This window comes from Encephalitozoon intestinalis, chromosome IV (assembly GCF_000146465.1).
Source record: "Encephalitozoon intestinalis ATCC 50506 chromosome IV, complete sequence".
NCBI classification, from domain to species: domain Eukaryota; kingdom Fungi; phylum Microsporidia; family Unikaryonidae; genus Encephalitozoon; species Encephalitozoon intestinalis.
In genome coordinates this window covers 95,255-115,382 of record NC_014418.1, presented here as the reverse complement: position 1 = coordinate 115,382, position 20,128 = coordinate 95,255, and the positions used below count along the sequence as shown (strand labels likewise).

Below are 20,128 nucleotides of genomic sequence, written 5' to 3'. Positions count from 1 at the left end.
TTCCAATTTCAATTCAAAGCATTTTACTCAAAAACGGATAATTAAATGTATTTCCTACCACATTCAAAACATCGAGGCCATCTTGTCAAGAAGATCCTTTGGCAGGATATTCTTCGCCTGCTCCTTTAGCTTTGCTTTCTGTGTCAAGCTCATCGAAGATGGATTCCCCATCATGCTCTCAATTCCAGGAATCGAACTGATCTTCTGCATCACTGCATGGGCCTTCTTAAACTGGGTAAGAATCTCAACCACTCCTTGGACAGATGTCCCACTTCCCCGGGCTACCCTCATAATCCTACTTGGCTCCTTCTCAAACATCTGTCCTGTGGAGTCCAGCTCCCCGCGGCTCAGAGAATCAAATATATAGATGAGCTTTTTAAAAGACTCTTCGTCAGGTAGGGAAAGCCCCGAAAAGCCCGGCATCATTTCAAGCAGCTTGGAAATCGGCCCGAGGCTCAGGATCTTCTGGAATTGATCGTAGAAGTCTCCGAGAGTAAACTTCCCCTGCTTCAGCTTTCTTACAACCTCCTTTTCGTCAATCCCAAGGCTTTCGACCTTTTCCATCAGTCCCTCCACATCTCCCATTCCAAGCATTCGCGACACAAACCTTCTTGCGTCAAACACCTCAAGATCTTCCATTCCCTCTCCATTTCCTACAAACTCGATCGGACATCCTGTTGCTGCCACAGAACTTATTGCTCCCCCTGCCTTGTTTGTCCCATCAATCTTTGTCAAAATTATGGATCCCACATTCACTGCCTTCTTGAATCCAATAGCCTGATCTTCTGCGGACTGCCCTATTCCCGCATCCATCACAAATACAATGCTGTCTGGCCTTACCTCTCTCATGATATCTTTCATCTCCACAAACAGCTCACTTTCCTGTGTATGTCTCCCACTGGTATCCACAAGAATAACCTCAAACCTCTCTCTCCTAAATCTTTCTACCCCCGCTCCTGCAACCTTCACAGGATCTGCCTCTGAGCTTCCGAAAAAAGGAACCTTGATCTTCAAGGCATTCTGTCTAACCTGGTCAAACGCCCCTGCCCTGAACGTGTCTGCACACACTATCCCAACCTTGAATCCTTTTTTCTTATAAAAGTTGGCGTACTTGCATATGCTGGTTGTCTTTCCAGACCCTTGCAGCCCCACAAACACAATAATGCTTGTCTTTCCCTTCTCGATCTTGTAGCCCTTGGCCTTTGGATCCAGAAGATCAACTAGCTTTTCGTAGACTGCATTCTGGACTACCCTTGCCTTGTTAAGTCCTGGCGCCATCCCACTTGGGTCCAACCGGGCCTTCAGTTCGTTTCTCAAGTTGCTTACATATCTTGGATTTACATTCGATAGAATCAGCGAATGGCATATCTCCTTTATCGCCGCCTCGATGTCTTGGTCTGTGGCCCGCGATCTTAAAAGATTTGACAAAGTGTTTGTTATCGACTTTCCAAGCTCGGTGATCATCCTTCTTTGAGGGCTGGGCCCTAGGTTATTTATTGCTACCAAGTGCCAAAGACATAGTCTCGGAAAACACTTCCAGGACAAGAGTCTCCATCAATACTTGTAGTACTGGAACTCCTCTCCAAAACTAGCTACTCTTGTGTCCAGCCCTTGATACTCCATCCTCTCACATTCATGAATCTCCTCCATTTCCTCATAGAACGACTTTTCCCGGGCTCTTCTGTTCTGGAACCAGATCTTGATGTTCTTGACAGGAATCCCTGTCTTCAGAAACAGATTGTATTTTTCTATTCTGTCTGGATATGGGTTTGTCCGGAAGCTATGCTCTAGCATCATGCTTTGCCATTCGTGGAGCAGTATCCTGCTTCTCTTTGGCTTCCGTCTGGGCTCGTAGCTTCTTACAATATCGTTTTCCTCGTCAACCAACTTATACTCCACTGTCTTCCTCTTCATTATTCCAAGCCCTGTTCAGAATACTTTTAATTGAAAGACAACCAGTTATTATACAATTTTCTTCCTTTACTCTATGTCGCTCCTATTCACATCTCACCTCCTTCTCCCTTTAATCAAGGAGTTGTGGAGGCTGATTGCCTGTAGGAATTCAGGATCTGGAGATAGGGGTGGAGCAGGCTCCCTAGCACATCCATCGAGCTTTTAATTTATTTCATGAGCATCCTCCCTTAATGACTAGGCTTCCTGGAGATGGAGCAGATGTTTTGACGTGCAATGGACATCCCGCAATAGGCACCATATTTCCGGAGATAGGATCCAAAGGGAAGGCCAGAGTCATAAAAGTGACATTTACACAGATGATTGTGCAGATATTTGAAGTGGAGGGGAGAAAGACAGCCATTGAATACAGAGGAATCTTCCGGCCTGTTGACTTCAATCCAAACGAGCACCTATGCGATAGATTTGCAAAAGGAGACACTGTCGAATGTACCGTTCTATCATACGGAGATAATGGGGTCTTTGTGAATCTTTGACATCGAGATAGTGGGGCCCTTGGGATGAGGGAAACCAGAAGAGTGAACTTCATGAAAGACATAAAAGTAATGATGTATGGATATGGAGATGTCATTGCGCCTAGATATGACACTGCAGAAGCTCTCCATGGATATGTCTTGGACTACATGAGCATTCTTTTGACAAACACTCACAACATGGCACAGGTAAAGGGAAAGACAAAGACAGAGGATCTCTTATACTACTTGAAGAGAGATAGGAAGAAGTACTCACGAGTTAGGCATTTACTGATTACAAACGAGGAGATCAAGTTGGCAAAGAAGGCGTTTGAGCCCAAGGACTATGAAAAGGAGTGACTTATACGCAAGATTAAATTACTTCCAGACAGATCATTCTAGACTTTCTGTTTTTTGTTTTGAAGCGGTAAACAAATTGCGTCCCTCAAAGCCCATTAAAATGATTCTCTTGCTTGGGATAATTCTGTCGACAATGATTCTGACGTTTTCCTTCGTAAGAAGAATCAACAAGAGGAAGATGCCGGCAGAAGAGAATCCAAACATGGAGCTTGAGATGTATTTTCTGCAAAAATCCGAGGGAGCAGCCTCTTCTGTACTTCTCAGACAACTTGTCAAGGCAGCAGCCTGCTTCAAGGAAAGGGTGATGAAGTTAGAGAAGGACATGGAGATTCTTGGAGTGTTGTATGAGGACAGGATGATAAGTGAGGAGCATTGGGAAAGAGTTAACGAGGAGAGCAAGAATTGTGAGGTGGAGAGAATATGTATTGAGTCCGAGGCAAACATCATCAAGCCCGGGTATGGGGAGGAGATCTTTAAAGATGCTTCCCGGATCAGCACAGTGAATGCGAAGAAGGGGAAAAGCCTTGGAGACGGCAACAGTCTCCATCAAAAGAAAAAAGAGGTGCTTGAGCTTGAATTGATGAGAAAGCTAGGGATTGCCAAGTAATGCAAGGTATTGCATCTCAAAGCCCAATAAAGAGTAAATTGTGTGAACACATAAGCAGGTTTTAATTGTCAGTCTCCCAATCTATAGGTAAGAACCTTACTCACACCTTCGCGAGGATCCTTGTACACTCCAACCAGGCCATCGCTATGTTGGAATAGAGATGGCTTTAGGGTGATGAGGATAAACTGGGCGTTACACGAAACTATGAAGGACACAATCTTCGACACATTAGCCTTGTCCAAGGCAGAGTCCACCTCGTCAAATAAATAGAAGGGAGCAGGCCTGTACGCATGGAGAGAGAAGAGGAGGGACAAAGCAGCCATAGTCTTTTCTCCTCCTGAAAGCAGTCTAACTTCTCGAAATCTCTTGTTTGGAGGCATCAGATGGAATCTAATGCCTTCTCTGAAGGGTTCAGCTGTGTTTTCAAGGACCAGGTATGCATTTCCTTCACCTGTCTCGGTCATTGTAAGAAGCTTGTATATCCTTGATATCTCCTTATTGACCTTCTCAAAACACTCCATGAACAAGTGTGTTCTTCTTTTCTTCACCTCGTTGAACTCATTCTTGGCAGCAATTGCCATTGCCTTTCGCTTTTCGTATTCTGCGCTTATCCTCATGTATCTAGCATTATCTCCATCTCTTTCCTCCATTCTTATCACAGGTGCCTGGCTGCTTATCTTTTGGTTGATTTCCTCCAGCTCCTTTCGAAGTTTCGAGACACTCCCTTCCAGTCCAGAGAAGTCTATCTCATCCACAGAAATCTCCCCCATCGACATCCTCTTTGCACAAGGGAGATCAATCTCCTCGAGAACTGCAAAGCTCAGGGTGTCCTTAATCTCTTCTTCAAGACGCTCTCGAGCAGATGTGCTGTGGATTATCTGCTGATCAAGTTCATTTCTACGGTCAACCAACTCTTTGAACTCCTCATTGATCTCTTTAAACTCGTCCCGAGCCTTTTTAAAAGCCTCAAGATTTTTTCTTCTTCCCTCTTCAAGAATCATGAGCTCCGAATCCAATGCATCGATGTCTATTTCATCGCGGCAGGGATCTTTACTCAATCCTTCTACTTCCCTTCGAAGTCTTTCTGTTTCCTCTTCTAGGTCCCTTACCTCCCGTTCCAGCATCTCAATCCTAAGCTCAGTCTTTGCCTTTATTCCCTCATACTCCATACTTTTCAGTGCAAAAGCTTCACTCTCCCGAGCCTTCTTGTACTCTTCAAAGCTTCCGAAGTAGGCATTTGGAAATATTCCGCAAAACACAGAAGATTCCACTTCTTCGATTTTCTTTCGAAGCTCCTTTAGATAAACTTCAGACTGCCCCATCTCCTCTTCTGTTCGTTTCAAACACTCCTCTGTTTCTTCCAACATCCTTTTATTTTCTCCAATCCGGAGCTCCAGATCCTCAATGCACGAGTCCAGCTCCCTCAAAGTCTCCATTTCCAACTCCTTGCTCTTTTTCCAAACCTCCATTCTTTCTCTACATATCTCAACATGAGAAAGCTCATTCTTGCCATCTTGGATTCGCCGAAGCTCGTCTAAAATCCTCATCCTTTTCTTCACTAGTTCATCCAGCTCATCCTCCTGGAACTTGTTTCGTCCTTCTCCTCCTCCGCTTATCAAATATCCTCCTCCGTATATGTAGATCCCATCCAACGTACACACACTCACCTTGATTTTTCTTCCATAGCAAATATCCTTGGCTATCTCCATGCTATCTGCTATTAGCTTTTCTCGAAATAGAAAAGATACTATCTTCTTATACTTCCCATCGTATTTAACCGCATCCGATGCTCTTCTTACCCCTTCTCCATACTTCTCCACAGCATTCTCCACATCTCTACCATCTCCCTGGTCTCGGATGCTGTGCAGAGGAACAAACGTCATCTTGCACAGCTTCTTCTCCTTTATAAAGTTGATACACGACATCGCTGTCACCTCTGTGTCAACAACAACAGATTGATCATGCCCTCCCAAAAGCACCGACAATGCAATCTCGTATTTGTCTCGGGTGGGCTTAATCAGATCAACAACCCTTCCATACACCCCAGGAAACATCTCCCTAAGAGTCTCCACAGCCCCTGCAATCACAGAATGCCGTCCATCAATTCTTCTCTTCCCTTTGATGCGCAGAATCTCTCCAAGCACCCACGAAAGCTCCTCATTTTTTTCCTTCTCCTCAGAGATAAGCCTTGAGTACTTTTCCTCGTGATGTAATATCTTCCTCCCCAACTCTTCCGAAGATCTTTCAAGCGCATCTATCTTCACTCCAGTATTTCCCCGGATCATCTTCTTTTCCTTGATCATACTTTCCAATTCTTCGCTTCTCTCCTTCAAGTTGCCAATCTTCCTTATGCAATCATCTTTCATCATTTGCCGAGGAAATTCTTCCATCTCCAGAGTATTCAATCTCTCCCTCTCCTCTCCACACATCCGAAGAAATTCCTTTTCTCTCTTTTCAATCTCCTCTTCTTTCTCCTTAACTCCGTTCAGCCGTTCTTTTCTTTCTTCCTCTTCCCTCCATAGCTCAGAATACCCTTCGGCAACTCCTGCCAGATCTCTCCTTCTCCTCTCAATCTCTCTCTTCTTTCCCCCCATCATTTCCTGTCCCGCCCTGATTTCCATTTCAATCTCCGCAATCCGTACTCTTCTCTTACTCCTCTCTGACTCCCCTAAGGACTTCCATGCTCTTCTTTCCGCCACCACTTCCTTCTGTTTCGACACTAGGGCATCGGCCTCAAAATACCTTCTCCTGATCTCACTTATCCTTCCTCTATGCTTTTCAACCTCCTTCTCCTTTTTGCATACCAACTCCTCCATCTTTCTACTTTCCTGCCCAAGACTCAACATTTCATTGCTTATGTCTTTCTTCTTATTCCTCTTCTCCATAAGTTCATACAGCACTATATCTCTCTGCACCTTATGCTTCCTCTCCACTAGCTTTCGAAACTCTCCTTCTTGCTCTCGAACCTCTTCAGCCTCCTTCATCCGGCTCATCACCTCTTTCTTCTCCTCAAACAGCGACGCACATTCACTCACAGCCTTTGCCTGTGCCCTCTGCTTCTCCTCATAAGCCTCCTTAAGCTTCAGGCTTCCACTTGCTTCTTCAAATACCCTTGTAAGCTCCATCGGCATCATGTTTCCTATCGCATTGACATCCCCTTGGAACACCAGGAAGTTTCGGGCATCAACCAGCAGATTCATCCCCTCAACAACCTCTCTGAACCTCTCATACCCAACACTCTCAGAATCCACAAAGTACTGGCTTCGCCCTTCACTACTAATCCTCCTCTTAAAGACTCTCCTCTCTCCAGACCCTTCGATGTGAAGTGCCACACTGGCATGGCTGGATCCACCGTTGATCAGGCTCCTAATATTGTTAGCTCGGAGGTGCTTGGATCCAATCCCAAGGCAAAATGTCACAGCATCCATTATATTGCTCTTCCCCGATCCATTTGGCCCGACAATGCAAGTGAACCTATCAAAAGGCCCAATAATATGAAATCCCGCATACGACTTGAAGTTCTCTACTTCAACTCTCTCCAGTCCCATGATGTATTTGGAAATATTTTTTTTAACCTAAAATCCTCTGCCAATCTTCATGCTATCTACAATGGTTAAGATTGTTATAACAGGATGTGTTGCTTATAAGCTTTACAGAAGAGCTGAAGAAGCAATGAAGAATGATGAGGAGTATCTTATGAAAATAACAGGCCATGCCGACGAGCTGGCTGCCCGAATGATTGACGAAGCCAGAAAACACGCCAGGGCAAAAGAGTACGAGCTGTCTGCAGAGTATTTCTACTATGCATATAAATGTCTCGGATCCAGCTGGGACCACATCATTGCTCAGGCTGACTCCCAAGAAGTATGCCGACTCTTGCATATCAAGAAGTCCCAAGAACAATGAAATATCGAAATCAAGATCTTTGGAACAGATCCGAGGCCAAGAAGAATAATCATGATGATCAATTCAGGAATTTAATAATACCTATTGCCATACCAATTCCAACAATCACTACCACGCTTGATAGTCTAGCATCCTTAACTAAAATGATACACTTCTTGAAAATCCCAACAGCCGGCTTTTTTTCTTCTGTTCCGCTTTGATAAGAAACATCCAGAAGTCTTTCCTCTTTCTTCAAGCCTGGCATTCTGTTTTTTAACTCCTTTTCGAGTATCCAGAAGGAATTCTCTTTGTTCTTTACTTCTGCCACCATGTGCAGAAGATTCATTAGTGTGACGATCACATACCTGTGCTTCGCTTCCTCCAGGTAGTGAGTGGGTGTCCATGGGTGGTTTTGCATCTCGGACTGGATAATCCCCATCACATAGTCTTCGCTGTCTAGAGCCTCCTTCGGCACAAAACACAGCTTTGCGTTCAGGAGTGTATTAAGCTCATCGCACTTTGAAATTGTTTTACTTATCCCTGCAAGCCAGTTAGCCTTCTGGCTGTCGTAATTTAGGTATCTGTAACTACAAATTTCAACAAATTCTTGTAGGTCATCCCATCTTTTTTTATTCTCTTCAGAGCTTTTATTTTTAAAGTAATCCTCAAGAAGCTTGTCGAAATCGCTGCACACGTTCGACTCAAAGTGGTCGTAGCCTTGGAAGTAATCGAATTGTTCCTCGCACATTACTATCCATCTGCTCACCCTTAGAATAAGCTTCTCGATGTTTTTCCTTGCAACGTATGTGCTTTCCCTAAATTCTTGAATTATTCTTGGGTCTCGGGAGCGATAGTACTGGGCAACTTCGTCCGTTATAATAACCGGAATGTCTGGATAGGTTAGTGTCATCTTCAGATGTTGTTTCAGCAGGCATAATAGATGGCATAACATCATAACAGATACATTTCTGTAGTTTATTATGTACCTCATGGAATAATGCAGATCAATGTCATCCATCCAAAGGGCCTTTATTAAGACTTATTTAAAGAACCTGGATGGCTGTGTACTGTCTTCCGGAGTGCTTTCGGCATGTCCTGAATCCGACCTGAGGGACTTTGGCCGAGTGGTCTAAGGCGTTCGACTCAAGATCGAATACGGTAACGTTCGGGGGTTCGAATCCCCCAGGTCCCATTTTGCCGGTGGCTGCAAACAGATTTCGGCCAACAGTTCTAATACTTATCGCCCAACCACCCTAAATGATCGATGACAAATACTTCGATGTCCTCGAGGACAATACGACTCCGCAGGATATTACTATTCCCGAGAGGTTGGAGAGGAGAACGGCCGTGGTCGACCAAATAGACCGGAATGGAACTCGCCACGAGGCAGTCATTCCGGCTGGAGTAGACTACGTGCCTCTCCCAAGAGAGTTTGGCAAGCCGATTGCAAAGGACTACTTGTTCGAGCTGGATGACTTCCAGAAGATTTCTGTCTGTAGTCTTGAGAGAGATGAGAGTGTTCTTGTAAGTGCCCATACAAGCTCTGGAAAGACAGTTGTTGCCGAGTATGCAATTGCAATGTCTCTGAAAAACAGCCAGAGAGTTGTGTATACATCTCCGATCAAGGCGCTGTCGAACCAGAAGTACAGAGAGCTTCTTTCGGAGTTTGGAGATGTGGGGCTGATGACAGGGGATGTTACCATCAACCCCACAGCAACTTGCCTTGTGATGACAACGGAGATTCTCCGGAACATGCTCTACAAGGGAGGAGAAGTTGTCCGTGAGATTCACTGGATCATCTTTGACGAAATCCACTACATGAGAGATAAAGAAAGAGGAGTGGTGTGGGAAGAGACTATAATACTACTTCCAAGACATGTTCGGATGGTATTTCTGAGTGCAACCATTCCAAATGCACTGGAGTTTGCAGAGTGGATATGCCATATCCAAAGCCAGGTTGTTCATGTTGTATATACAGAGAAAAGAGTGACGCCATTGGTTCATTACTTCCGTAGCAACAAGCTGTACAAGATCAAGGATGCAAAGTTCCACAAGTCGAATTTTTTGTCCGCAATGCGGTCAATCCAGAAGAGGAACATCGGGCCTAAGGAGGTGGGAGAGGCGATTAGTGATGCATCTCTTCCTGTTGTTGTGTTTTCCTTCAGGAGAAAGGACTGCGAGCGGTTTGCAATGAAGCTGGACAAGAGTTATCTGAAAGACTCCGAGGCCGAGATGGTTGAAACGATCTTTACCAATGCCATAATGTCTCTCCGCAAGGAGGATAGGGAAATTCCGATTATCCAAAACATTCTTCCTCTTCTTATGAGAGGGATTGGGATTCACCACTCTGGACTCTTGCCTATTATCAAAGAGGTTGTCGAGATACTGTTTCAAGAAGGGCTGCTCAAGGTACTGTTTGCAACGGAGACGTTTTCTATTGGGCTCAACATGCCCGCGAAGTCGGTGGTGTTTACTGCGCTGAAGAAGTTTGATGGGGAAAGCATGAGGCTCGTGAGCCCAGGAGAATACACACAAATGAGCGGAAGAGCTGGACGAAGAGGAATAGACAGCATGGGAATTGTCATAAGCATTATCTCAGAACCAATCACCTACAAGGAGGTTAACAAGCTTTTTTCCACATCCTCGGACAATCTTGTGAGTGCATTTAGACTGACGTACAACATGCTTTTGAATCTGATGAGGGTGGAGGGCCTAGATCCTCTGTACCTCATTAGTAGAAGTTTCTATCATTTCCAGTCATATAAGAAGGCCCTTGCAGAGGAGGAGACTCTGCATATAATGCATAATCGTCTGGAAGACCTTTCGCCCAACCGAATTGTGGACCTATACAAGAGAAGGGAGGAGAAGAAAATCGAAAGAAACAAAAGGCTAGTTGATAAGTTTAACGGGCACTTGAAGAAGGGAAGAGTGATTGACTTATTTGTGCAGAGAAATGGTCCTTCGATTACGATTCGAAATGCAATAGTTAGCAAGGTAAAGGAGAAGATTCTTTGCATGGTTGGGACTAACAAAGGTGTGTACATGTGCAGCTTTCCCTTGGATTGCGTCGACAATGTATATGACAGCAGAGTAAAGTTAGACATGCGGGTATTTACCCGGAGCTTTGGGAAAATTCCCGTTGAGGACGAACTGGATGAAGAGATAAACAGGATAGAAACAGAGATAATATCGGCAAATCCAGGATGGAGCTTCGATGTCTGTATAGTCTGCGGAAAGACTTCGATGGAGTGTCTTTCTTTGTGCAGCAAAGACGTGATTGGGGATGATGCAGTCATGGTCCAGGTACCGGAGAACGGGAGACGGCATGCAGAAAACCCCAAGGCGGGACACTTGCATGTAGAAATGGGAGAAGAGATGTCCTCTGCAAGATCATACTTCCTGAACGAGATAATGAAGCAGCAATGTCTTGAAAAGCTCCTGGAGCTCAATAGTCTCAAAGAAATCTACCACATGAGAGAATGCAAGAAGATGATCAAGGTTCTGAAGAAGCTTGAATATTGTGACGATACTACTGTGTTGATAAAGGGCCGAATGGCATGCGAGATTTCCTCAGGAGATGAGCTGGTCCTGACAGAAATGATATTCAATGGAGACTTTGCAGGGATTCCTGTGGAGCACTTTGTTCCGCTTCTTTCGTGCATTGTGTTTGAGGAATGGGATTCGGACAACTTTGTTCTGAGCGAAGAAAACAAGTTGTACTACAAGCTTCTGTCGGACTCTGTTGAGAAGGTCTGCAAGGTCTTGAAGTCATGCTCGATAGACGTGGATCCGACCACATATCTCCGGAAGTTTTCCTATGAGCTGATGGATGTTGTCCGGATGTGGGTGTGCGGACATACATTCATTAACATCTGCAACAAGACAAGTGTTTTCGAAGGAAGCATCATTAGAACCTTCAAGAGACTTGAAGAGTTACTCAGGCAGTTGAGTAGTGCTGCCAGGGTGATTGGCAACACAGAACTGGAAAACATGTTTGCTCTGGGAATAGTGAAAATCAAAAGAGACATAGTCTTTGCGAATTCCCTTTACGTTTGAATTTAAAAGTATTAGAGTCTGAAGCTTTCATCCTTATTTGTTTAGTCCTTTAATTCATATCTTTGTAGACAGAAAACAGTTTCTCGGCATCTATCTCAAAGAACGATGCTGCATACGGAACCTTGAAAGCTCTGCATATTTCTGGGTTGCACACGCCTATCGATCCAATGGGAATGCCCTCTACAACTACAAATGCACCCTGGTTCTTGAGATACCTTATAGGATCGTCGTGGGGAGTATACGACGGCTGAACTCCGCACTTCTCCAGAAGAAGAGATAAAGAGCCCTGGACCTCTTCAAGACATGGCGAATGCCCACAGTATAGGGCCGCCAGTCTTCTTGAGTTTCTTGCTCCACTCTGGTTTTCTTTATCCAAAAGAACAACATCCGAGACTTCAAACAGCTTGAAGGGAATTTTCACGTGCAGATTCGAAGCCACTGTCTTCATCAGGCCTGGAATAAGAGACGTTCTACAGACCTCATATCCTATGGACTTTGGGTTCATGAGGACAACGGCCAGATCTCCGTCAATTATATTCTCCTGCCGGGATAATAGTGTCAGAGTCAGAGCCTCATCAAATCCCATGATGGAGAGCTCCATTCGGAGTTTGTCCGAGAATCTGTTCAAAGGATCCTCTGATCCAATAGTTGAGATCAAGGGCAACTCTCTTTTGAAGTTATTGAATCCATGGGCAATAGCTACGTCCTCAATCAAGTCACATTTATGGATAACGTCCGATCTGATATCATGCACCTTAACCTGAAGGGTTTTTCCATCAACAATGCTTGCCTTATGCATCATTCTTTCCATGTAAGTCTTTGCAACTTCCAGAGAAAGATCCAAGCCTAGCCTCCTATTGATCTCATCCAGCTCCAGCGTGTACAAGTGATTGTGCATAATGGGTGTTCTTATCCTTTCGTCTCCATCCAAAATCTCAACACTTTCTATCCTCTTTCCTCGAAAGCATCCCAATATTAGTTTCAATGCCGTGTTGACTCTGTGGAAGTCTGTTCCTGTCACATCGATAAACACGTTCTTTGTCTCAAGGTCTATCTTTGTTGCATCGGAATTTATTACTGGAGGTAACGACAAAACAGTTCCCTTGGAATCTTCAAAGTAGGGATACTTTTCATTCTTCTCAATAAGCTTCATATACTTTCCAATCTTACTCCCTGGAGCAAAGTATGAACTCAGTTCCTGTGCACTCATCCTCCTATCTGCGCTCAAAGGCTTGAACACAATCCGATCAGGAGTCTCACTCCTATAAAAAATAGGTGCTTGGATCTTGTCTAGGTCGTGTGTCCCCATTGATACTAATGTTCTGTTCCTTCCAATCGTTAGATGGAGTTTATCTTGGTAGTCGATGAAGCTCCTGTAGGTTTCCTCCGACCGGAAGTCCACTCCCCTGACAATTGCACAGGCAACACAGGGCCTTTCTCTTCCTCCAGACTTGTAAACCGAGACTCTTCCTTCTTCGATTTCTATGTCCTCGTACTCTTCCATAGAGAGAAATACCCTTAATGCATAGCAAAGTCCCTCGGTGCAAAGAAGGTCATATCTATTGGCTGGGATGTCTATCCTGTACATGCATTCTCCTTCTTCTTCCACAGTGTCGTCCAACTCCAGCCCAAAGTCAAACAGAGTCCTTTCAAACCAGTGGTCGTCAAATTCCCTCTGAAGAAGTTCCTGGACTTTTTTCTTCTTTACTATAAGCGTTGGCATAGGGATCAAATTTTCTCCAACCTTCTCTTCCCCTAATGAAGGTCAGGGCTGGACTACTAGTGGGATACGATGGAAGCAAATACCACGGGCTGCAGTTTAACAAGGAGCTGGACACGGTGGAGAAGGAAATAATTGGTTGCCTTCTTGAGATGGAGGTGATCAGCCAAAGAAATGCCGACGACCCAAAGAAAGTTCACATCAAATCGTCTTCCAGAACGGATAAGGGCGTCCATGCTGCACTCAACCTCGTCTCTGTGAAGATAGAGGCCGACATCACTCCGGAACTTATATCTGGACTTAGAACCCTTCTTTCTAGAAAGGAGATCCATCTATATGACATCATAAGGCTTACAAAAAGCACTATTCCATCCAAGCAGGCTGTTTTTCGGGCCTACGAATACATTGTCCCGACGTTCTTCCTTGCAAAGGGAGACTTCGACAAGGAGGTGGAGGTTTTGAGGCAGAAGGATGGAGAATGCAGAGATGGAAGAGTAACAAGAGATTATCCAAGCGATATGATTGATAGTTTGGTCGGATATACATCTTCTGAAGACGACCTCAGGGTCTTTGAAGCCATCCTTCAGAAGTACACAGGAACCAAGGACTTTCACAACTTCACTAAGCTCAATAGTGAAAAGGGCACTAAGAGATACATTAAATCTGTCATCGTCTCGGATCCATACGTAAACAACGGGATAGAATATGTGAGGGTATCGATTACCGGCCAGAGCTTCCTACTCCACCAGATTAGAAAGATGATGCTTTTTGGGATTTTATTGTGTAGGTATTCCAGAGATAGTGTGGAATCAAAGTTCGACATGGTGTTTAGCAAAGAGAACATTCATGTTCCAAAAGGACCTTCTGAATATCTTTTACTTGACAAGCCTACGTTCCACCGGTTGAGAAGAGGAGACGGAACCACAGAGGACATAGGGGTCGATGATGCAGCCCGGGAGGAATACAAGAGAAATGCCATCTACCCGAGGATTCACCAAAGAAAAAACCTCATTGGCTTTTTTGCATGTCTGGATTCTGTAAGGTTTCACAGAGAAAACATGGTGTTCATAGGTTAGTTCCCAAGGGCCTCAAACAGCAACGATAAAAACTCCTCAATAACTTTCTTCTTCTTTTTGTATTTGGGAGTCTTCTTCTCCTTTTTCTCGTTTCCATCAAGTCCTTCAAATGTCCCAATCAACGGGAAATATTTTGGTATTGAAGGAGGGGGCTTGGAAAAGTGCCCAAACTTACTTGCAAAGTCTTCTGAATCTTCTTTACTAAAGAAGATGACTTGAAATTTCCTCTGTTTACATCTACATCTAATCACTCTCTTGCTTACACAAACCCTAATATCCCATTTCTCCTCAAGCTTTATTCTCTCCAGTATCACCAGCTCTTGTCTAATGGCAGAGACGATGTAGACCCGAACCTCTAGCATAGATGGCAACAGAGCCAACCCTAGTGTTTTGCTACCCTCTGTGAACACATGGAGCCACCTCTCCTTTATAATCCCTTGCCGACCAACTTCTGAATGAAGTATCACTCGGCTTATTTCCTCCAACCCAATCCCACAAAACGACTTCTCTCCTTCTTCTCCTTCCACTCTTCTTGAATACTTGAACACTTTCCAGCCATGCATCATTCATGCAACAGAATCCTATTATATCTCAACCCTCTCTGATCCTTCGGAGCAAAGATGCCTTAAGTCTTGACTTTTCCAGACCCTGTTCTATGATTATGCATTCGTTGGCTGTTAGGGAAGAAACAAAGTAAATGAGAACTGTATCGTACAGAAACACCTTTCTTAGTTCGATTAGCTCCTTCATACCTCGGAAAACAACCTTCTCCGTATCAAGCCCTCTCTTTGCCATGCTGCATCTGGAACCCACTAGTCTTCCGACCTTCTTGTCTACATCCTTTTCTTCCACATCCATAAGATATCTGAAGTATCCAGAGACAAGGTTCATCTTTGACTTACTCTTGCCCAGAAACTCTGAGATCAGCTCTAGGTTACAAGTCCTGAATATAATACTCGAGTAGTCAACAAAAAGGCCTCCATCAACAAGCTTGAACAACGAAATGCATCCTTTTTGGTCTGTAAAAACATCTTCTGCTTGTGAATGAATAAGAACAGAGAGACGATCATACATTATCTTGAAACATTCCCCCTGGTCAGAAGCTCTTTCAACACTCCGGTTCACTACTCCAAATTCAATGCATTTCTCTCTAAAGAAAAGGAGAAAGTCACAAAGTACAGAAAGATTGCCGATTTTCTTGAACTCATATCCGTTGACTCTTTCGTAGTCCTCGGACATTATCTTCCATAGTGCAGCATAGCATTTGATCTCTGATGGAAAGTTGTTTTCCACGCTTTCCGATATGTCAAACGACTTGATTGCGCAATGCACAAACTCTACACAGGAGGATTTAAGTGATTCCACAACTCGGTGAACAAAGGCTGGAAAGTCCTTCTCAAGCTTCTTCAAGAGATGTACAAACCTTGAAAACATCTCTTCACATTTGTACTGGGCCAGAAGATCTTTCATTGCCTCCAGAAGCCTATTGGTAGCATCTGGATGCCTCCTAAACACCTCTGGATCAACTTTTGAGATAGCTTCCACAGTTTGTGCCGTGTTTTCTCTACTGTCCTTGACTATCTCAAAGATTCTGTGATATTTCTCAACATCCACCCCCGAGCCAGAGAGAACTCCGAGGATTCTTAGGTAACACAGGCTCTTTGATTGGCAGCAAGAGTTTTTTGTGCGTAGGAAGTCCAAAATAAAGTCTATGAATCCTTCAACATCTTTTCCACTGTGAGGAATGCATGAGCAAATAAATAAAGACGTGTTTGAAAGTAGTTCATGCAAGCCCTCGTGATTCTCCAAGAGACTTCTATCACTTGGTTCCTCTGTTCCAAGTATCTTTCTGATGGTAGAGCTCATCAATCCTTTCTTATCTCCTTCGTTCATGGACCTTAGAACTTTGTATACATCATCCTTAGAGACCATCCCTCCAATATACAGCTCCATACAGAGTGCTTTTCCTTCGTCCCTTAATGCAGGACTCCTATCGTATAGAGATAGCTCTATTATCCTACTCTTAAAACGAGATACAAACCCCTGGACATTGATCTTCTTCCGTACAAGTCTCGTGCATGAGCTTATCCCTTTTCTCCTAACACTATCGTTTTTGTCACTGAGAGCCCATCCAATGTACTTCAGGTAGCAGGGCAGATTGAAGATCCCAGGGGCAGAGATAATCCACTCACACATAAACTCAACACAAGCAGCCCTTATATTGAAATCCACATCTCGGAACCTAACCAGAAACACCTCATCGTACATAGCCTCCACCACTTCAAATCCCCTTCCATCTATAACCCACTGCTTTATCTTATTGAGCATCAGATACGTCGACACATATCTCAGCATTCGATTTCCATCCCTTGTAAGGTTAACTATCAAGCCGGTGTCATAGTTGGACAGTGAGTCGAAGACACGGCACAGCTTCTTTATTTTGTTCTGGCAGACATGGACCGATCTGATAAGCTTGATGATATCTTCAGTGCAGTCGTCATATGTTTTGAATCTGCTTACTAGGGCCTCGGGTGTGAACACATCGAAGGGACAGCACCCCGGCTCTGAGGGCTCAAGAAGACTCGGGGAGATGGAGGCATCCCCCATGTTTGAGGCAGTTGTCCTGTCCGGAATGTTCTCTTTCTCCATTAAGGCTTGGAGACGAAAATATTTTTAACGACCAGAGCAGATGATGTAGAGCATAAAAGTTTCTTCCAAGGACCCATCAGTTTGTTATGAAGCTTAGCCTGACGGAGCAGGAGGAAGTTATGAAGGAGTTTTCCGACCCTGTGGAGTTCATAAGGGAGTATGTGGATGTTTATGAAAAGCAAAGAAATGTGCCTGTAAAAGTGTATTTAGAGGACATTTCATATTACGAGAGGTTTGAACCAATTTTTCTTGATCTTGTGATAGGAAGGGCACTTTCCGAGGGATCTTCTGACCTGAATCTCCCGGAGGTGGAGGAACTGCTGCATGAGTTCTGTAAAAAAGAGTTTTATGACGAAAGATTCTATCTTGAATGTACTCTGGTCCTTATCAAGGGAATAGCAATATTGATAGACAGGGTGGATCAAGAGGTGCAAAGACAGAATTTTAATAACCTCCGGTATCTGTATTACTACACAACAGAGCCGATTGATCTAACACGGATGCTTGTTGATCCCTATACAAGATACATTGAGGATCCGCAGATCCTGGTTAGCAGGATGGCAGAGCTCCGGAGGACCGTGGAGTTTGTAAATAAGCAGGTGAAGGGGGTTGGAAGCTCATTTCTTGCAAAAGACAGCCGACTGAAAGACAGAATGAATCTGTCTGAAGGGATTCTGGGGCAAAAAAGAATAGACGACTACAAGATCGAGGATGTGTATGGTAGTATATTTGATCTTCTCATGGTGAAAGCCACGGGGATGGAGGTGGAGCTAGGGTATGTATACATAATGGGTTTCTGTAGTGAATTTCTTGTATCTGAGCTTGGAGACGAGGAGTCTATTCTCCGTCTGAAAGAGTATGCAAACAGTCTGCTGAGCAAAAAAGAAGCATAATCTTTATGGGATGTGGATCTGTAATAAAGTACTTTCCTTTTTCCAACGGCATCTTTATTTGGGGCTTAAGGCTTCCCCTGGAATGGTGAAAAGAAGGCTTGAAGAGGACGAGAGCACGTCTGGAGAGGGACGAGAAGTGGGGATGAGGATGGTAAAGGAGCTTGAGAGCTCTGAAATAGATGAGATAAAAGAGGAATTATATGAGTCTTCGGAGCTTGAGGAAAGCGAGGTTATGCAGCATTCTGATATTGAAGACCTCATAGGACAGGAGATTTCAAGTATGAAGTCTGAGGAAAACAAGGCAAGGAGAGAAGGAGATTCTGGGAACGAGTACGACGCCGAGGACATATTTAAGGCTGACGAGATTACAAAGGATTTTTTTGAGCAAGGCTTTTTCCGGGTCAAGCTTACCAGGAAATTTGTTCGTTTTTTCAATGAGTTCCGAAATAAGAAGTACATTGGAAGGATTCGGAAGATGTGCTCGGAGAATCTTGAGAGCATAGAGGTGAGCTATTTGGATATTGAAGAGGAATCTACAGATCTCCTGAAGCTCCTTAACCAGCATGCAGAGATGACGATTGAGGTGATGGACCAAGCTTTATCCGAGGTGGTGAGGATGCATTTTCCAAACTACCATCTCATAAAGCCAAAGGTGCATGCAAGAGTTGTTGATCTTCCAGTGAGCGATAGTATCCGCTCACTGAGGAATAGCCACCTTGGAAAGCTGGTGAGGGTAAACGGTGTGGTCACACGAAGAAGCGGTGTATTTCCGCTTTACTCTATTGTGAAGTTTAGCTGCCTTAAGTGCAAGTCTGTGTTTGGGCCATTTGTGGCATCATCATTTAAGCCTACACATTGCTTTGAATGCCAGTCGAAAGGGCCTTTTACTGTTAGTACCTCGGAGACCATTTACAAGGACTTCCAGAAGTTAACAATCCAGGAGATTCCTGGGAGTGTCCCGCCAGGGTCTCTTCCTCGATCGAAGGAGGTGCTGCTTTTCTATGATCTAATTGATTGTGCGAAGCCTGGAGAAGAGGTTGAGATTGTTGGGATATACAAAAACAACTTCAATGTGTCCTTGAACATAAAGAATGGATTTCCTGTGTTTTTCACAGTGATTGAGGCAAGTTCTGTTAGTAAAAGAGTTGGGAAGATCGAGATGACTGAAGATGATATCAGGGAGATCAGGAAGATGGGAAGACATCCGGAAATCAAGAAAATAATAATTAATTCGATAGCTCCATCGGTGTATGGACACGAAGAGGTGAAGAGAGCCATCGCATTAGCTATGCTTGGAGGGGTTCCTAAGGAAAGTACAAGCCACAGGATCCGGGGAGACATTAATGTCCTTCTTCTTGGAGATCCTGGAATGGCCAAGTCTCAGTTTCTCCGATATGTGGAAAATACATCGCACCGAGCAGTGCTGGCTACAGGGCAGGGAGCTTCGAGTGTTGGGCTGACGGCATCTGTTCGGAAGGATCCGGTTGTAAAGGAATGGACACTCGAGGGAGGGGCACTAGTGCTAGCAGATAAAGGAGTGTGCCTTATTGATGAGTTTGACAAAATGAATGAGCATGACAGAACTAGTATACACGAGGCGATGGAGCAACAGTCGATCTCGATTTCGAAGGCAGGAATTGTTGCAACATTGCATGCAAGATGTAGCGTGATAGCAGCGGCAAATCCAATAAGGGGGCGATACAATGGGTCTCTGACGTTCTCGCAGAATGTAAATCTGAGCGACCCTATAATATCGAGGTTTGATATTCTCTGTGTTACAAAAGATAATATCGACTCTGGAGAGGACGAGAAGACTGCAAGGTTTATCATAGAGTCTCATGGAGGAGGAGAGAAGACCGATGGGTTTGATTCCAAAAAGATGATGATGGGCCAGGATTTGCTAAAGAAATACATACTGTACGCAAGGACCAATGTGGTGCCTGTCTTCAATGATGTTGATATCGAGAAAATCTCAAGCTTGTATCTGGAGCTCCGTAAGGAGAGCTTGCCTTCTGGGCTTCCAGTGACTGTCAGACATGTTGAGAGTATTGTCCGGATCAGCGAAGCATTTGCAAAGATGAGACTGAGTACAGCAGTCTCTGCCGAGGATATTGACGAAGCCATTTCTGTTGTCCTCGACTCTTTCATGGGAGCTCAGAAATACTCTATGTCGAAGAGCCTGAGGAAGAAGTTTATAAAGTACTTCAACAGAAGCAACACAGATGTTTTGATTTTCCTTCTGAAAGAGATGTTTAATGAGAAGATGAAGGCCTTCCATTCCCAATCTGTGTCTTTAGATGAGTTCGAAAGGAGAATTTCCTCCTTTGGGTTTTCAATTCCATCCAGCTTCTACTCTTGCGGCCTGTTCAAGAACAGCGGGTTCAAGCTTGACAGAGGGACAAGGCTAATATCAAGAAATGCCTGCTAAGTTGGCTTTGAATAAAAGTGATGTTCTCTTA

The 20,128-nt window shown here is 44.2% G+C and overlaps 15 protein-coding genes and 1 non-coding gene across 16 annotated transcripts; 9 read left to right on the top strand and 7 right to left on the bottom strand.

Moving 5' to 3' along the window:
* Positions 1-63: 63 nt before the first annotated feature.
* Eint_040950 (signal recognition particle protein Srp54) lies at positions 64-1,464 on the bottom strand (the record flags this gene model as incomplete). The annotated part of the gene is made up of 1 exon (XM_003072698.1): positions 64-1,464. The coding sequence occupies one exon, from the start codon at positions 1,462-1,464 to the stop codon at positions 64-66; it is 1,401 nt and encodes a 466-aa protein (XP_003072744.1).
* A 90-nt stretch (positions 1,465-1,554) lies between these two features.
* On the bottom strand, positions 1,555-1,914 carry Eint_040940 (homeobox domain-containing protein; the record flags this gene model as incomplete). The annotated part of the gene is made up of 1 exon (XM_003072697.1): positions 1,555-1,914. One exon carries the CDS (start codon positions 1,912-1,914, stop codon positions 1,555-1,557), a length of 360 nt encoding a protein of 119 aa, XP_003072743.1.
* A 230-nt stretch (positions 1,915-2,144) lies between these two features.
* Positions 2,145-2,447, top strand: Eint_040930 (uncharacterized protein; the record flags this gene model as incomplete). The annotated part of the gene is made up of 1 exon (XM_003072696.1): positions 2,145-2,447. The coding sequence occupies one exon, from the start codon at positions 2,145-2,147 to the stop codon at positions 2,445-2,447; it is 303 nt and encodes a 100-aa protein (XP_003072742.1).
* Positions 2,448-2,471: 24 nt separating this feature from the next.
* On the top strand, positions 2,472-2,783 carry Eint_040920 (transcription initiation factor TFIID subunit TAF13; the record flags this gene model as incomplete). Its single annotated transcript, XM_003072695.1, has 1 exon — positions 2,472-2,783. The coding sequence occupies one exon, from the start codon at positions 2,472-2,474 to the stop codon at positions 2,781-2,783; it is 312 nt and encodes a 103-aa protein (XP_003072741.1).
* Positions 2,784-2,883: 100 nt separating this feature from the next.
* On the top strand, positions 2,884-3,390 carry Eint_040910 (endoplasmic reticulum translocation complex subunit Sec66; the record flags this gene model as incomplete). The annotated part of the gene is made up of 1 exon (XM_003072694.1): positions 2,884-3,390. One exon carries the CDS (start codon positions 2,884-2,886, stop codon positions 3,388-3,390), a length of 507 nt encoding a protein of 168 aa, XP_003072740.1.
* A 68-nt stretch (positions 3,391-3,458) lies between these two features.
* Eint_040900 (chromosome segregation ATPase) lies at positions 3,459-6,938 on the bottom strand (the record flags this gene model as incomplete). Its single annotated transcript, XM_003072693.1, has 1 exon — positions 3,459-6,938. One exon carries the CDS (start codon positions 6,936-6,938, stop codon positions 3,459-3,461), a length of 3,480 nt encoding a protein of 1,159 aa, XP_003072739.1.
* A 49-nt stretch (positions 6,939-6,987) lies between these two features.
* Positions 6,988-7,296, top strand: Eint_040890 (uncharacterized protein; the record flags this gene model as incomplete). Its single annotated transcript, XM_003072692.1, has 1 exon — positions 6,988-7,296. The coding sequence occupies one exon, from the start codon at positions 6,988-6,990 to the stop codon at positions 7,294-7,296; it is 309 nt and encodes a 102-aa protein (XP_003072738.1).
* Positions 7,297-7,354: 58 nt separating this feature from the next.
* Positions 7,355-8,293, bottom strand: Eint_040880 (uncharacterized protein; the record flags this gene model as incomplete). Its single annotated transcript, XM_003072691.1, has 1 exon — positions 7,355-8,293. The coding sequence occupies one exon, from the start codon at positions 8,291-8,293 to the stop codon at positions 7,355-7,357; it is 939 nt and encodes a 312-aa protein (XP_003072737.1).
* Positions 8,294-8,385: 92 nt separating this feature from the next.
* Positions 8,386-8,467, top strand: Eint_040870. The gene has a single exon. It is a non-coding gene; the product is annotated as a tRNA-Leu (tRNA).
* Positions 8,468-8,532: 65 nt separating this feature from the next.
* On the top strand, positions 8,533-11,331 carry Eint_040860 (Ski2 ATP-dependent RNA helicase; the record flags this gene model as incomplete). Its single annotated transcript, XM_003072690.1, has 1 exon — positions 8,533-11,331. One exon carries the CDS (start codon positions 8,533-8,535, stop codon positions 11,329-11,331), a length of 2,799 nt encoding a protein of 932 aa, XP_003072736.1.
* Positions 11,332-11,380: 49 nt separating this feature from the next.
* Positions 11,381-13,054, bottom strand: Eint_040850 (phenylalanyl-tRNA synthetase subunit beta; the record flags this gene model as incomplete). Its single annotated transcript, XM_003072689.1, has 1 exon — positions 11,381-13,054. One exon carries the CDS (start codon positions 13,052-13,054, stop codon positions 11,381-11,383), a length of 1,674 nt encoding a protein of 557 aa, XP_003072735.1.
* A 35-nt stretch (positions 13,055-13,089) lies between these two features.
* On the top strand, positions 13,090-14,127 carry Eint_040840 (pseudouridine synthase 2; the record flags this gene model as incomplete). Its single annotated transcript, XM_003072688.1, has 1 exon — positions 13,090-14,127. The coding sequence occupies one exon, from the start codon at positions 13,090-13,092 to the stop codon at positions 14,125-14,127; it is 1,038 nt and encodes a 345-aa protein (XP_003072734.1).
* Positions 14,124-14,693, bottom strand: Eint_040830 (uncharacterized protein; the record flags this gene model as incomplete). Its single annotated transcript, XM_003072687.1, has 1 exon — positions 14,124-14,693. The coding sequence occupies one exon, from the start codon at positions 14,691-14,693 to the stop codon at positions 14,124-14,126; it is 570 nt and encodes a 189-aa protein (XP_003072733.1).
* Positions 14,694-14,718: 25 nt separating this feature from the next.
* On the bottom strand, positions 14,719-16,776 carry Eint_040820 (cohesin; the record flags this gene model as incomplete). Its single annotated transcript, XM_003072686.1, has 1 exon — positions 14,719-16,776. One exon carries the CDS (start codon positions 16,774-16,776, stop codon positions 14,719-14,721), a length of 2,058 nt encoding a protein of 685 aa, XP_003072732.1.
* Positions 16,777-16,862: 86 nt separating this feature from the next.
* Positions 16,863-17,669, top strand: Eint_040810 (uncharacterized protein; the record flags this gene model as incomplete). Its single annotated transcript, XM_003072685.1, has 1 exon — positions 16,863-17,669. One exon carries the CDS (start codon positions 16,863-16,865, stop codon positions 17,667-17,669), a length of 807 nt encoding a protein of 268 aa, XP_003072731.1.
* An 82-nt stretch (positions 17,670-17,751) lies between these two features.
* Positions 17,752-20,097, top strand: Eint_040800 (DNA replication licensing factor Mcm2; the record flags this gene model as incomplete). Its single annotated transcript, XM_003072684.1, has 1 exon — positions 17,752-20,097. One exon carries the CDS (start codon positions 17,752-17,754, stop codon positions 20,095-20,097), a length of 2,346 nt encoding a protein of 781 aa, XP_003072730.1.
* Between the last annotated feature and the right edge of the window lie 31 nt (positions 20,098-20,128).